General features: G+C 43.3%; 1 protein-coding gene across 2 annotated transcripts in view; it reads right to left on the bottom strand.

The window, feature by feature from the left end:
• Positions 1-5,699: 5,699 nt before the first annotated feature.
• Positions 5,700-14,666, bottom strand: part of FBXL3 (F-box and leucine rich repeat protein 3) — a 36,570-nt gene continuing 27,603 nt past the window's right edge. For both annotated transcript variants that reach the window (XM_045011306.1, XM_045011312.1), the window contains exon 5: positions 5,700-8,024. In XM_045011306.1, coding sequence (XP_044867241.1) covers positions 7,381-8,024 — 644 coding nt within the window. In that variant the 3' untranslated portion in view covers positions 5,700-7,380. The remainder of the gene's footprint in view (positions 8,025-14,666) is intronic.

The following is a 14,666-nucleotide window of genomic DNA, read 5'->3' as shown; positions in this document are numbered from 1 at the left end:
TAGCTAAAATATTAATAATCTTAATTATTTAACATTTTTAAAAGCATTAAAGTTATTAGTGCTTTTAATAGCCTGCTTAATATGCATGTCACTGACTACACAGGCTGCAGTGGACAGATATCTGCATTAAAGGTACCATTCCAGTTAGAGCAGTGAAGTATTAAGTAGGAACAGATCATTACTTTGGGATATCCAGCAGTAGGTCCTCTGCAACTCTGAATTTGCAAGTGACTGTAGAGAAGCTTTTAGTGATGCTTTTTCAGCTGTAATTCTTTAATAGCTAGGGCACTATTTCCAGTCTAACACCTCGCAGCTACATCATCTTTTTTAAGTGTGCAAAATCTGACTATGGTTCTAGGGAGTTAGCATCTGAACACTTGGCTATTGGTTAACTTGCTGAGGTGATAGGTATTGATGGAAGAGGAATAATCACATCTAATTTGAGTTTGCAGTCTGTTTGTGTAGTACTAGGATTTTATGGTTGTATTTTGTACAATTTAGAATGAAGAATAAAGCATGTATTATATGTATTGATGTATGATATGATTTGACCATATTCTGCCACCCACCCTTTCTGAAACCAGAAAGGAGTGGCCTAGTGTGCCATTGGTAAAGATGCATCAGCCAGAATCTTGTGTCTGAAGCTGATTTCAAGGCAGTAAGAGACATTTAGGGTCACCACTTTGTTGTAGGTTTAAAATTTGCATTTTTGAAATAATGCAATGATTGTTTTCTCCTGCATTGCAATTTGATGTTCCTGTTCAAATGTTCTATGTAAATCAATCCTGTTTTGTGTGTGAATGAGGAAAGTGTGTGTTAGAAGATAAGTGTGAAGGCCATCACCGGACCAGATGTTCTTGGGAGGAACCAAGAACAGATGTAAAGATGCCAGGAGATTGTAACATGCCCCTATTCAGATGTCAAAGGAGGGCAGATTGATAACTCTAAAGATGAAGCAGGCACCTATCAATCGGGACAAGGTAGCTGTGATCAAAACCAGCATGGGGTAACTCCCCGAGAGACTGATGAAGGAACCAAGATAAAGATGAGAACAATTTAAGAAAACAAGCACTTGTCAAACAGCAATTGAATACAGCATGATAAGGCAAAACTCATTGGTCCTAATGAAGAAATATTACTATATAAACAGGGTGCTTTGCCATGAAACTTTGGGTTCATCCTGCCAAGACTTCCCCAGAGGATCGTGTCGTGACCAACAGAACCCGGCTCCTCCCTACCCATGATCAACCTAGCTGGCCATTAGGTTGCTCCAGACTCTGGACTGGTAACGATAACATCAACGGGTGTGTGTGTGTGTGTGTGTGTGTTTGAATGCTTATGCTAATTGTTGTATCTCCAATAAACACAGCGTATTACCTTTTCCCCTGAAAAAGGTCGTGGGTGCTTTTTATAAGCATAACATTTGGAACAAGTGACTGGTTACAGAAGCAACACCAAAACTTGTAAATTGTTAATAAATATTTGGTCTAATAACAGTGGGTAGCATTATTCCTTTCATATAAATGAACACTCTGCTATGGAATATGCTAACATAGCAGTGGTGGTAGAGCTGCCAAGGTTCGATTATAAAAGCCCATGTTAGACCTGAATTATACAGCACCGTCTCCCTCTTACTGCTACAATTACTACACTTTCCCCTAACATTCAGTATATTTTACATTGTAGAAGACCTAGCAAATTTAAGGCAGTCAATCAGTGAAATGTATTACAGAACTTGCCAAGTAAAAGCTAGAGACTGATAGCTAGAATTTTTGACCCATAGGAGGAGGTTGCAAGCCCAAGATAGTTGATGTTTGGTACATGGAAGCACTAGTTTTTTTTTCTTTCTTATTTTTGGGCAGGTTTGGAGCAGGGCATGTTGATTCTGAAGTAGCTGCTTCACTCAGTATCTGCCACTGCCTCCAACAAATAGTACAGTTAGCTTGATGATTCTACTCCAGAAACTAGCAAATAAAAGTTAGTGTTGCCAACTATGTTCAGTAGACTCTAGCATGAATAGGAGCAATTTACACATTTTAGAGCTATTGTCTAAAGCTATACATAGAAATAATTACATTGGGTAACATTTTGAAGGTTATCTTTTAAACTATAAGATTGTGGCCTTCATGCCGCAATTTGAAAACACTATCAGGTGGGCCATCACTTGGTTTAAAGTAGCTGTATCCAGTCCATTGTCCACTGAGGGTGACAGTTTAAGAAGAAAATACATATTTAAGGATGAATTTAAAGTGTGTTCCTTGAGCAGTACACTATTACTTTTAAACTCTTGTATTTAAATCAGGTGTGTTACTATGGGGAGGAACAGTGGCCATCTCTCCTCACTTCCCTGGAGCAGCAGCAGCTCTGGCTGCTGCATTGCTTACCAGCCTATAGAAGCCTCAAGGAGAACAGGTTGACTGGCTCTGCCTGAGCTTAAGGGAACTTTAGCGAAGGATGGCTTCCTTCTGTATGGAACTGCCCAGGAGAGGTTGAGAACCAACAACCAGTTATAGATGACTCCCACGTTATCCACCCCTGCCTTTCCTCTCCTTTGATCTTTCAATTTGTCTCCTTTGTTTAGGCTTTAGGGGTGATTATCACTAATTTCAGCAATATGGGAACAGAAATATAGTTGTCAGACTAGTGGTCCACCTCATCCAGTATTCTGTCACTTTAAAGGCTAGTCCCAGATGCTTCAGAGACATCCTGCGGCAGGCAGCTATAGGATAACCAGCTTCCTGGAAAAATCACTCTCACCCTGATAGGCCTAAAGCATGAGGGTTTAAGATCCTTGATAAAACAGTTGCATTTACTGTAACTACTCTGCATATTCCCGTGAGCCACATAAATCCTGATCCTGTGTCGAACAAGCAGTGTTGCATCAATGCAAAACCCTATTGTAGATAAAGGCCCAGATTTAAAAAAAAACAAAAACCTGGGAGCCTAAACATAGGCTTCTAAACAACAAATATGCTTTTCAGCCAGGCTAAGCACAGTGTTCCTCCCCCACACATCAATTAAACAAAAGCCAACAACATACTTGGCCAAGGAAAGCTTGAAATGTGGGGTATGTTCTGCCAGTGAAGATCATGGGTTTGTTATAGTAAGTAGCAGCAGCAGCACAGCTACACCAGTTATTGAAATTAGGCTAGATAAGACCTTATGTTTAGTGAACTGAATCTTTAGTGAATATTTTCCTTTTGTTTGTAGACAAACACCAGGAATTCACCAGTTTGAAACTCTACTTTTGCCTCCCTGCCTTTCATTAAGTACGGTTTGAGCAGGTTAGGAACATGAGAATTTCCCTTGGAGTAAGGAGGGCCACAGATCCATGATTGAGGGGGTCCTCTGCTTTAGGCAGCTTTAGAGGAATATCTGACTGTTCTCAGCTGGCAGGTTTTACACTGCCACTGACTCATGTTTCCACAGCCTAGACACTATCTAACCACTCTATATCGGGCCATGTCTGCACTACAAACTTTGGTTGATACAAGTTACATTTGTGTACAGCTGCCAAAGTTAGTCTGGCGCTTGTTGGTGTGCATGCTTGGGTCCGCACAATATGTACTTACCAGGAGTGCTTGTGTCAATGCAAACTGTGATGCATGGTGGGTAGGTAGCCCAGCGTGTCACATGCCACCATTTGGCACAATGCATGGCAATTGCACTCTGGAAGTTTTTAACACTGGCTTGCTTTACTGAGATTAGTCCAAAATGACCAAAGCTTTGCTTCACTTCATTAACTAGACCTACCGAAAATACAAAGAGGGCAAGTTTAATGCTGTTAATTCCAGCAAAGTAAGTGGAGTTGATGAATTTAGCTAACATGTCCAAAACCTTCAACTTACAGATAGTGATATGACAAAGACAGACATTTTAGTGTTACTACAAATTGACCTAGATTACTTAATATGTTAGCATTTGAGTATATGCAACTTGTTTGTAAATTAAACGTTTGAAGCATTTAAGTCAACTCCTACAAAAAGTAAACTTGAAGTAGAAGTTTGAAGTAGTCACATACACTTTGAAAGTAGCAGAAAATGAGCCTCAATATTTCTTTAAGCAGATTATAAACATCTTCCACTAGAAATATCACTATTGATTTTATATTGACTTCCTGGGAGACAAGCTTACTCCCTTTGAGATATGGTGTTTTTTTGTTTTTAAATGAGGTGATGTTTCAGGTGGGCGTGTTTTGGGGGTAGAAGTGTGGGTAAATATGTGACTTTTCATACTTATGGGGGAAAAGACTTTCATTTTAAAAAGTTTTAGTGTTTCCTGAAGACAACCAAACTGATGTGCCTGATCCTCTCTAAATGTCTGAGCCACATCGGGCTCCCCGAAACTGAGAATGCTTTGTCATCACTTACTGGGGACTGAACATTTGCAATGGAAGGTGGAAGGCCTTGTCTACTTCAAAGTGTTTCCCTTTTTCAACCAACATTGCTTTAAGGTTGATACTATTCATCATTTTTATACCAATACTGTTTCATTTTTGATTGAGATAGGACACTACCTGGAGTGGTTTTTGTATGCATTGTTTTATCCACCTTCATTTACACCCCCCCCCCCAAATTTCACACTTCTCTTTATAATTGCATAGGATGAAAAATTAACTCCGCTTGGGGGCAATTCACTTTTAATTATACTTATGGAGCCTCCCTCTACTTCGGGGTGGGCAAACTTTTTGGCCTGAGGGCCACATTGGGGTTGCAAAACTGTATGGAAGGCCAGGTAAGGAAGGCTATGCCTCCTCAAACAGCCTGGCCCTCAACCCCTCCCCTAGCTGCCCCCCTCAGGACCCCCGAACCATCTAACGCCCCCCCCGCTCCTTGTCCCCTACCCACCCCCTCCTGGGACCCCCACTCCCTACCCCACCCCCACCCCACTGCCCGATTGCTCTGACCCCTGTCCATACCCCTGCCCCTTGACTCCCATGCTTATCCAACCCCCCCATCCCTTGACTGCCCCATCTAACCACCCCCTGCTCCCTGACCCCCCCCCAACCCTTATCCAACCCCCTCCCAGCCCTCTTATGCTGCTGTGAGCAGCATGCTATCTGGCAGTCGTGCTGCCCCTACTGCCAGGCAGGAGCGCGCAACCCCACTGCCCAGAGCGCTGCCCGTGCAGCGGTGAAGCTGTGGGGGCAGAAGGGACAGCGGGGGAGGGGGCCAGGAGCTCAAGAGCCGGGCAGGACGGTCCTGCCAGGTGGATGTGGCCCATGGGCCATAGTTTGCCTACCTCTGCTCTACTTGCATCTTTTCTCCTCAAGATCCAATAGTCAACAGCATGTATGAAGCAGAATGATGAAGCTCAAATGGATAAATTCCTAGTGATGAGGCAACATTTTGAGGCCACTGGGGTGTAAGTTAATTGCTTTACTTTCCATACACAGGTATTCTCAGCCAATGCAGTAAGTAGTGGCCAATACTGCTTACCATAGTCATACAATACCAGTGGGATTTGGTCCTACTCCTGCATCGCTCACCTCTCCAAACAAGGCTTTAGTCACATTACTGGAAGAGATTCTGCCACATGCATGCTTGAAGTAATCACTAGTAACAATTATTCCCTAGAAAAATCTTGTAATGGCATTCTAGTATCACCTTTCAGACTGTGACCATGTGAAGTACCAGTATCAAAGTCCGTTTACACAAATAAAGGCAAAGAAATATCAAGTATTAAAGCACCAAACTTAATCTTTGTAAAAGAAAATGTTAAGTATATTGACACCTTTGTACAAATAAAAGCAATTTTAGTGCTATATTTTAACAAATTCTAATACAAAAAAAGTTGCCTACTCAATAGAATGATTCTTAATCACAAACCTCTACAGAAACATGTAGCTTTACTGTTAAGATGTCAGTCCACTGAGTAATGCTTGCTCAAAAAACCATTATAAAGTTAAATATGCCCATATTATAAATTTTACAGTTTATCCTCAAACTATACATTTGGAGCAAAATGAACATTAGAAGTAAACAAAATCTACTTAGTTTATTACAAGAGCTAACTGTACAACCCAAAAATGGAAAGCATGCCACCAGCAAAGTTCACTGTAGGCTAACATTTTCTTTGATCAAAACAATTTATAAATCGTACTTTTGTGAAATTGTACATCTAATTTCTGCATATTGCTCTATTTCACACAGGTTTGATGCTCTGAGTTTTAAATATGAAATGATCTGAAACTAGTTGAAATAAAGGAATACAAAAAATGGATAGCTATCAAACAGTCACTTCATATACGAACATTTCTGAAGCTAGATTTACAGAATAGCAATTTATATAGTTTAGGCAATTTAGTTACAAAGCCATTTTTCTCTTAAATTTGCAAGCAGTTAATGGGTCTTCCAAGATGGTTTTTTTTTGGGGTCTAATGGCTCCTTAGACTCCTTTTAAAGTTCAGTGTTCACTCTGTTCTATTCTCTTTACTTAAACAGCCATTACATTTAAACGTTTCTCTGCATGTTTTTAGCTTCCTCTTATCTAGAAATATATGCAGTACTCCAGCTAATCAAATGCTGCAAGACTGATTTTAACTTTTGAGAAAAGCCTGTCAGTTCCAACTAGTGTCAAAATATAGTATATCTACAATTTCTTCCAGAATACTTCAGCATTCTGAGCTATAATTAATATTTTAAAACAAGTTTAGAAATGGCTCTGAAGACCCTAGAAATGTCAAGTTTACATTAGAAAAATGCATAGAGAAAAAAAGCTTTTGGTAACCCTCATCTATAAAATACATTGTGTGCAAATTACTCATCAGAAATTAAACAAGTAGCAAATTTAATATTTTTAAAGTGTCTAAACAATACTTCTGTTGTCTTGCCTCTTAATTTACTACTATAATGTATGAGTTTCATAGCCTACTAAATGCTCCATATAATCTTAAAATTCTGTAGTTCAGGCAGTTCATGTAATTTAAACACTAGGTAACTGCTATAGTCTGCAGTAAAAGCATTCAATCTCACCTCCCTTTTTAAGTCAATACAAATCAGTCTGTTCACTATTAGTATCTATATCAAAGTAACAGAGAGAAAATATTGTAATTCGTAGCTAGTATTTTGCAACCACAACTTTTAAATGTCAATATTTTCAAATTTTATTTACATAAATTTAGGGTCATTGTCAATGGCAAAGTGAGAAAACCTAAAAACAGACTAATTTTATTAGAATGAAAGTGTTTTCTGGAATATCCAGGTTTAAGCATAGAAAATGTGGATTTCAGAAATTAGTGCTAAACATGACATCAATTTTCTAATCAAAGCAGTGACATTACAATAAAAATTATAATATTAAATAAGATTGTGATAAGTTGCAATATGGTATTCTCAAAAGTAAGGTGCTATTTCACATGCCCTGAAGTCTTTAAGGACTTTACCATGTGGGCATCATGTCTGGGAACCAGACTCTACCAAGATGCTTTGACACTTCCCAATGAATCTGCTCCAAGCTGTACTTCTGATCAGGAATTAAGACTTCTTCCATTATAGACAGCTGAGAGAGGCGGCCACCACACATCTTCACAAACTCAACAAAGGCACTGCAAGAGACTTCACACTCCCCTAGGCCAATAGCTGACAGATTCTTACAGCGTTCTGCAATACGAATAAGCTCTTCATCTAGTGGCCGTAATCCATTGGCGCACACAACCAGTTCAACTAATCGAGGACATGTCATTCCAACACGACCAAGTACATCTTTGCTTACTGACCTCCCAAAGTAAAGGTGGGTCACAGGGGTTTCATAACGGAAGAATGGGTCAAACTCCTCTTCGTATAAGAAAAAGTACATGACTAAGTTTACTTTGGGAGAATGCTTGATGAAAGCATCCCAGCTGCTCTTCTGAATTGTGTGGAAGTGAGTCTGTCCAGGATTCTCACTGACTACATCAATGCGCAAATGTTCTAATCTGACGTGTTTCTCAGAAGACAAAGCAAGCAGAAGCTCATCACTCAAGAGATGGTAGTTCAGTGCCAACTCACGTAAACCATGACAATGGTCGGCCACACAAAGGATACCTTGAAAAAAACATCAAAGTGTTAATTTGTATTCATGGAAAATATATAAATCAAAGCGAGTTTTCTTGAATTTAACCTCAAACAAAAATTAGCTTTTGCGTGTCAAACAGAAGCAGGAGTTCTGAAGTGCAAAACCCAGAGTAACCTAGAATATCTATATTATGAGTTACAGACACTGAAATAAAATTATCTTAGATAGGATGCTTATCAGCATCCTTGTGAGTAATTCATTAATCTCAAACTCCAGCCATAAAACCTTGTCATGACTGTACTATAATGTATTCTCTGTACATACACAGTAAGGCATATATGCACTAATGACTGAACATTTGTTTTCTTTTACACTTGCAAATCATTCTTTACTACACCAAGTTGTATGTTTTGTTGTAGCATGCAATTTCAGGGTGTCCAATGCATTCATATTATGCACTGATGTTTGCTCTATGCAGTGTCAAAAGTTCATGTAAAAAAAGGTACTGTAAGTCTGAACAGATGGATTATCAAGTCTAAAATGATGTCCACAGCTGCATAACATGTGCTCTGAATTGACTACTGCACTTCTCCCTGGCCTCTGACATCTCAAGTAGTAACACATTTCTACAGGGAACTTGACTTTGTCCTGCCAAATTGCTGTATGTTGTAGGAAGGAGGGTGGAGGAAGCACTGAGATCATTGTATTCACCCCTAATGCCCTCAGTGGAGGTGGGGGAAAATAAAGAATCTTTCCAGGCAGACAGATGTTAACCAGGAAAGAACTTTAAAGACATCAACACAACAGGAGAAAACAATTCTCCCTATTAGTTTACACAGTTGTCAGCCAGATAACAGGTGATTGTTGGCTGAAGAGTCTCTCCTATCACCTCCAGCAATCACTGAGTGTTTTGGGATAGTTTCCTAAACAAAAACAATGGTAATATGGAGCTCACAACCAGCTTTAGAAAGACAATTAGGAGGCATGAAGTCTGCTTTCTGCAGGATTTGGGGTGAGAGTATCAGGTGATTTTTTTTTCAGTGCAAGCCACCTGTTTCACACTGTCCACTAAGGACATAATAAATAATAATAATAAATACTTTATTATTAATTATTATTATTAAAGTTAATGTTTAAAATCAAATTTACACAAAAGTTAAGAGGAAAGGTACTGTATATCTTGTCAGGCTTGGGTTATGGGGGATTGCAAGTATCGGTTACAAGTTTCATGAGGTACATACATATCACATAACCAGCATAGATCCTGATTGGGGTGTGGGAGTTTTTAAAAGCATCAGTGGATAAGTGGGCTCGGGTACGCCACCCATGGAATGCATTAAAAGTCAATATTGGTGTAGAGAATAAGTACATGGGTGAGGTGCGTCCCTCGGTTTGTCAGGGAAGGAAGTGGGTTATTTCCCTGGTCGGTGTTCTCAGTTACTCAACCTCGTACTGGCGGTGTCCTGTGATGTGTTCTGTGTCCTGATGGTGTCAGACACCATGAGCTGTCTCATGAGCTGGGCATAGCATTGACTGACTTTGCATGCTCTCAGTACCGGCTCATTGTGGGGGTCCCATACGCCCAGGGCTCCCAAGACCAGGGCCTGTGTCTGGACCTCGTAGCCCTGGGCTCTCAGGGTGTCGGCCAGCGGGGTGTACTTCAGTACCTTCCATGCTCAGGCCTCGTGGAAGGCTGGTGACCTGTTTTCAAATAGCACCGTGACATCTACCATGAGGACCACCTTCTTTTCCGTGTCTGTCACAACGATGTCAGGTTGCAGTCGGCTGTCTGTCCCGGGGATGGTGGAGTTGACGGTGATCTTCCCCAGGGACGGCAGGATGGCTTTCACCAGCCAGTTCTGGATGGCATTGTGGCGGTGCCGCCAGGCTCCGGAGTGTAGTGGGACAGGGTCTTGTTGGCGTAGCCACACTTCCTGCAGCGCTTGTCCCGGTTGCCGTGGTGGACTGCTCCGTTGAGGGGAACACAGTTGGGTCGGCCCCGGTGGACGAACCACCAGTTGGTGAACCTTGTGAAGCTGCCCCCAGGGAGGAAGCAGTTGCTGGCATCCCACTTGCTGGACACCTCGAACACCTTGCCCTGGTCCAGCTTCTGCTTGAGGTTCTTGGCATAGTTGCAGCGGATGGCGTCTTTCAGAGTCCTTTCCAGCATCGTTCTGGTGGTCGGGGTGATGATGGTGTGGTCCAGTATTCCCAGCTCCTGACGCTCCTTGCACCACTTCCAGCGGCAGTCGATCCTCTTTTCTAGGGGTTTCGAGGCGTTGCAGGTGCGGGACCAGAGAGAGAACAGGTCTCTCCCTTCTCTCCCGAACTCAGCCTCCAGGGAGTCACTGAGGTAAATAGCAACGTCCTGCTCGGAGGGGGTCCTGGCGATGAGTTTTCTGACCACTTTCCATACGGCTTCCTCTGCAATGCTCCTCACCATCGGGTCCAGACACATCAGGAGGTGGAAGGCGTGGGACATCACTGCCACGTTGCACAGGTCGCCCATCCGAGGTACGCTGGTACTGCCCTGCCTGTGGGAGACATAGATGATGCTGGTGCTGGCTCATTGCGGAAGGTAGAGCCATTTCTTCACTAGCTGCCTGATGGCGAAATCGGCCTTGTTCAGGGGCACCTTGGCTATGGCCAATCCCCTGAGGACAAAGGAGATGCAGGGGATCAGGAAGGTACTGAGGGCATTGATCTTTTGCCAGGGGGGCAAGCAGGGAGGAGTCAATTTGGCTCGCGTCCCACAGGATCTCTGCAATGGTGTCTCCGGGGGTCTGTCTGACGTGGACTCCTGTGAGCATGCCCAGGTGTTGGTATACCTCTCTCTCCTCGAGGGAGGTCATGGGCTCGCCCTGGATCAGGAACTGTGTCGACCGGACCAGAGCCCTGGCACCACCTTCAACATGGAGGGAGGCGCATTTTTGGGCGTTGAAGTGAAGGCTCATCCACTCGGCGGCTCTGCTGGCGACGTCGAGCATCCACTGGATGCTTTCTGAGCGGTTGGCGACCAGGGCCAGATCGTCCGCATAGGCCAGGATGCTGATTCTCTTGCCATGCAGGTCGAAGCTGGTCGGCTGCTGGAGGTGGCTTGGATGAGCGGTTTCATGGCCAGGATGAAGATGATGGAGTTGAGGAGGCAGCCGTTTCACACTGCAGCAGATGGGGATGGCATCTGTCTCTCCATCTGTGACATGGATGGTGGCGGTGCAGTCCTTGTCGAGGTCCCAGAGGATCTGGATGAAGGTCTCTGGCATCCGGAATTCTCCCAGGGTGGTGAAGATGTGACGGTGGGGTATGGACCCGAAGGCATTGGTCAGGTCGAGCTATGCTACTGCGCACCGCCTCTTGGACCTCCTGACTGCCTGGATGGCTGTCTGAAGAAGGAAGTTGTGCTCGTAGCATCCCTCACAGGACATGAAGTCCTTCTGCACTGAGCTGACGGCGCCCCCACACACTGACCAGTCCGTGATCCTTGCCGTGAGGCAGCTAGCATACAGCTTGTAGAGGGTGGAGCAGAGGGAGATGGGCCTCCAGTTGCCGGGGTTGTCTCGTTCGCTTTTTTGTGGATGAGCATGGTCACTGATGTTTTCCAGGAGCAGGGGGTGCAGCGGAACTGCTTGCATTTGTTGGAGATGGCAGCAAGCATCAAGCAGCCGGGGTCTTGCTTCTTCAGCAGGTGGTAGCGGATGCCATCTTTTCCAGGGGCAGTGTTTTTGGTCCTCATTAGCCTTGCCAGCACCTCCTGTGGGAAGAAATCTCACTCCAGGTCCTCTACGAGGTTGATCCGGGGTAGCAGGGGAAGGCCCTCTGGGCGTTGCACGTTGATCTGGGCCTCGCGATCAAACACATCCTTGAAGTAGGAGTAGAGCCTCTCAGGTTGGATGGCACAGTAGGGTGAGGGCCCATTGAGGATCTCCCACATGGCTTTTGGGCGGGTCATCCCGTATAGTTTCTGGATGCCGCTGCCAGATTGTAGCCGTGGCCAGCATCCCTTCTCCTGCCTTCTCTGGAAGTGCTGTTTTGGCTTGGCGCAGGGAATCTGCAAGTGGTCCGTGTGGTCTCCTGGGGTTCCCTCCTTCCAGCTGCGATTTCCGCAGATAGTTCTGTAGTCAGTCTGTCCATCAGGGTGTCGAAGTTCTCGAAGTTGTCAGCCTTTGCCAGCTCCTCCGTCCAAGCTGATTGCCATGGCGTGGCTACCCTCACTCATGGCCGCTGCTCCTCCTGCTGCATTGTCTCCACAGGTTCAGGTACTGCAGGGATGGTCTGTGGCCTTGTCGTCTCTCAGACTGGGGAGTGCTGTTCAGGTGGATCTTGAGATGGGGGTGCTGGGGCGGTGGGCAGCTCTCGCTATCTCCAGGGCAGTGCTGGATCTTCCGGGAGGGAGTGGGGTTCTGGAAGCACCGGTGCTGGACCTTGGGGGGATGCAGTCATGTCTGGAAGTGCTGGGGACGGTTCTCATTCTCCTGTGGGTGGTATCCATTTGGGAGGGTCCTTGGTGGGGCACGAGATTTTTGGCAGTCAGGATCTTGCTGGGCAACCCTGGAGGAGGTGTAGCAGTGTAGAGAGTAGGGAACTGAAAATTGGAGCCAGCAACTTCTAGAGTGGCTGTTTTACTGTTTGCTTTGTTTTTTGGGGGGAGGTGGGGGTGCCTGCAGAGTTCTCACTTCTTCCTATAAAGCAGCAGCCTTGCCTAGTGGTTAAATAGCATGCAGACAGTGCCAATAAAAAACATCTTTATCACCAACCCATGATATATATACTTTGTATTTGCTGTCCCATTTTATGGTAAATTTAAACTACTACAGTTCGTAAGGGTTTTTTTTTTTTATTCCCACTATATACAGCCTTCTGGGTTTTGCATGCCGCAGAATGCAGCCTAAAGTTTAGGCTGAGTATGGTCAAATTTTGTTTACCTACAGGAAACAAAACATTTGATTTAGAACTGAAAATTTCAGCTGAAAAATTAAGCCACAAATTTGCAATAATTGGAAAAAAATGTCAAACATCTAAAAAATTTTCACTTAAGCTCTACTTATTCAAAACATTGACCCTAAAAATGTAATGATTTCTTCAAAAAAACTACAAACACTTAAAAGTGTTTTCTACCTCAGGATCAGAAACATTAAATGTAAAACTGTTTTCATTATATCAATAATATTCTCCAATCTGTCACTTTAATACTGCATTTAGTGTATACCAGTTACATTCATTTCAATATCCTACCATTTAATTCTTTGTGTTGCATAACTGAAGTGTCTTTTCTATTTAATTTCCTGTAAAAATAATGTAAATATGAAAATTGTCTTTATTCTCAAAATCAATTAAGATTAAACTTGAGTGAAATTCTTCAGCTTCATAAAGACTGGAGTATAAAGTAAAGAAACCCAAAAGCTTAGTTACTGAATCCCAGAATATTATGCAATTTACACACCGAAATAGAGGTGTCAGCTGTCCTCTTCCCCAGTAACCCTGTGGAAAAACTTAAGTGATACATACAGAGATACTGCAAGACTCGGGAGTAAGAATTGTTCATAGTAACATTACAAATGTTCATATTTTTGTTAAAAAAGGAAAATGTTTCCTAAAACAGCACTCAGTGAAATGTAATCCTTTCTGAAGTATTTTTGAAAGGAAAATATGAAAATCATAATAAAAACTCTAGGTGACTGGTAACTATGATGGTCAAGTGACTCACTGTAATTCAAACAATATAAACTACAGAACTCAATTGAAGAGCTGTGACTGGTGCCTCCATAATAAGTCACAGAGGAAGGAATGTCCAGGGGCTAGAGCACTAGCCTGCAACGTAGGAGATCCCTACTCTGCCACAAACATCCTGTGTGATTCTAGGCAAGTCACTTAGGATTGAATGCTCAAAAGGAATTAGGCACTGTGAATTCAAGTTTTTTCAACAGTTTATAGCAATCTGATAAGTGGAACTCTTCCATGCAAAAACAAAAACAAAAAAAACCCAACCAACCACACAAAAAAAGTGGTAAGCCTGAGTACTCAAGTTTCCTTATTTTCTTCCAGATATTCTTGCTTCTATTGTAATTTCCTTGCTTTGGAGCTCAAACATAACATGAAGCCAACTGTCTACATCAGTGGTCTCCAACCTTTTTTTGTCTAGCAGGCGCCAGACGAAGGACCGTGGTGGCGGTGGTTGAGCATCCGCCGAAATTCAGCGGCATTTCGGCAGCGACGCCTATGGATGATGCCGCTTGTCGGCAGCAAGCAGCATGATCCAGAGGCGTCGCTGCTGAAATGCCGCCCAATTTCGGCGGATGCTCAACCACCGGCCAGGACGCGGGTGCATTTAGATGCCCCTGTGGGCGCCATGGCACACTCGGGCACGCGTTGGGGACCCCTGGTCTACACGCTAGCTCATTTCCAGTCTGTTCCACTTTGTTCTCTCTAGCCAGCCACACCAGACCTCAGCTGAGTTCTTTTCCCACTTGCTTAGCACAGTCCATTGTTTTGTCATTATTTCGTTTTGCTCCATTCTACCGCCTCACAAAAAAGGGCAACCGTAGTTGTGCTCTGTTCCTTAAAAAGGAAATGCCATTTTCCACCTAAAATCTTTAAATTTAAACCAAGCCATTATAATATAAATTGACAAGATGATTTTCTATGGTCATGAAAGCAAAGTATTGTCAAATACC

This window comes from Mauremys mutica, chromosome 1 (genome assembly GCF_020497125.1).
Source record: "Mauremys mutica isolate MM-2020 ecotype Southern chromosome 1, ASM2049712v1, whole genome shotgun sequence".
Classification (NCBI taxonomy): domain Eukaryota; kingdom Metazoa; phylum Chordata; order Testudines; family Geoemydidae; genus Mauremys; species Mauremys mutica.
The sequence above is the reverse complement of the archived record's forward strand: the minus strand, read 5'-3'. Positions and strand labels throughout refer to the sequence as shown.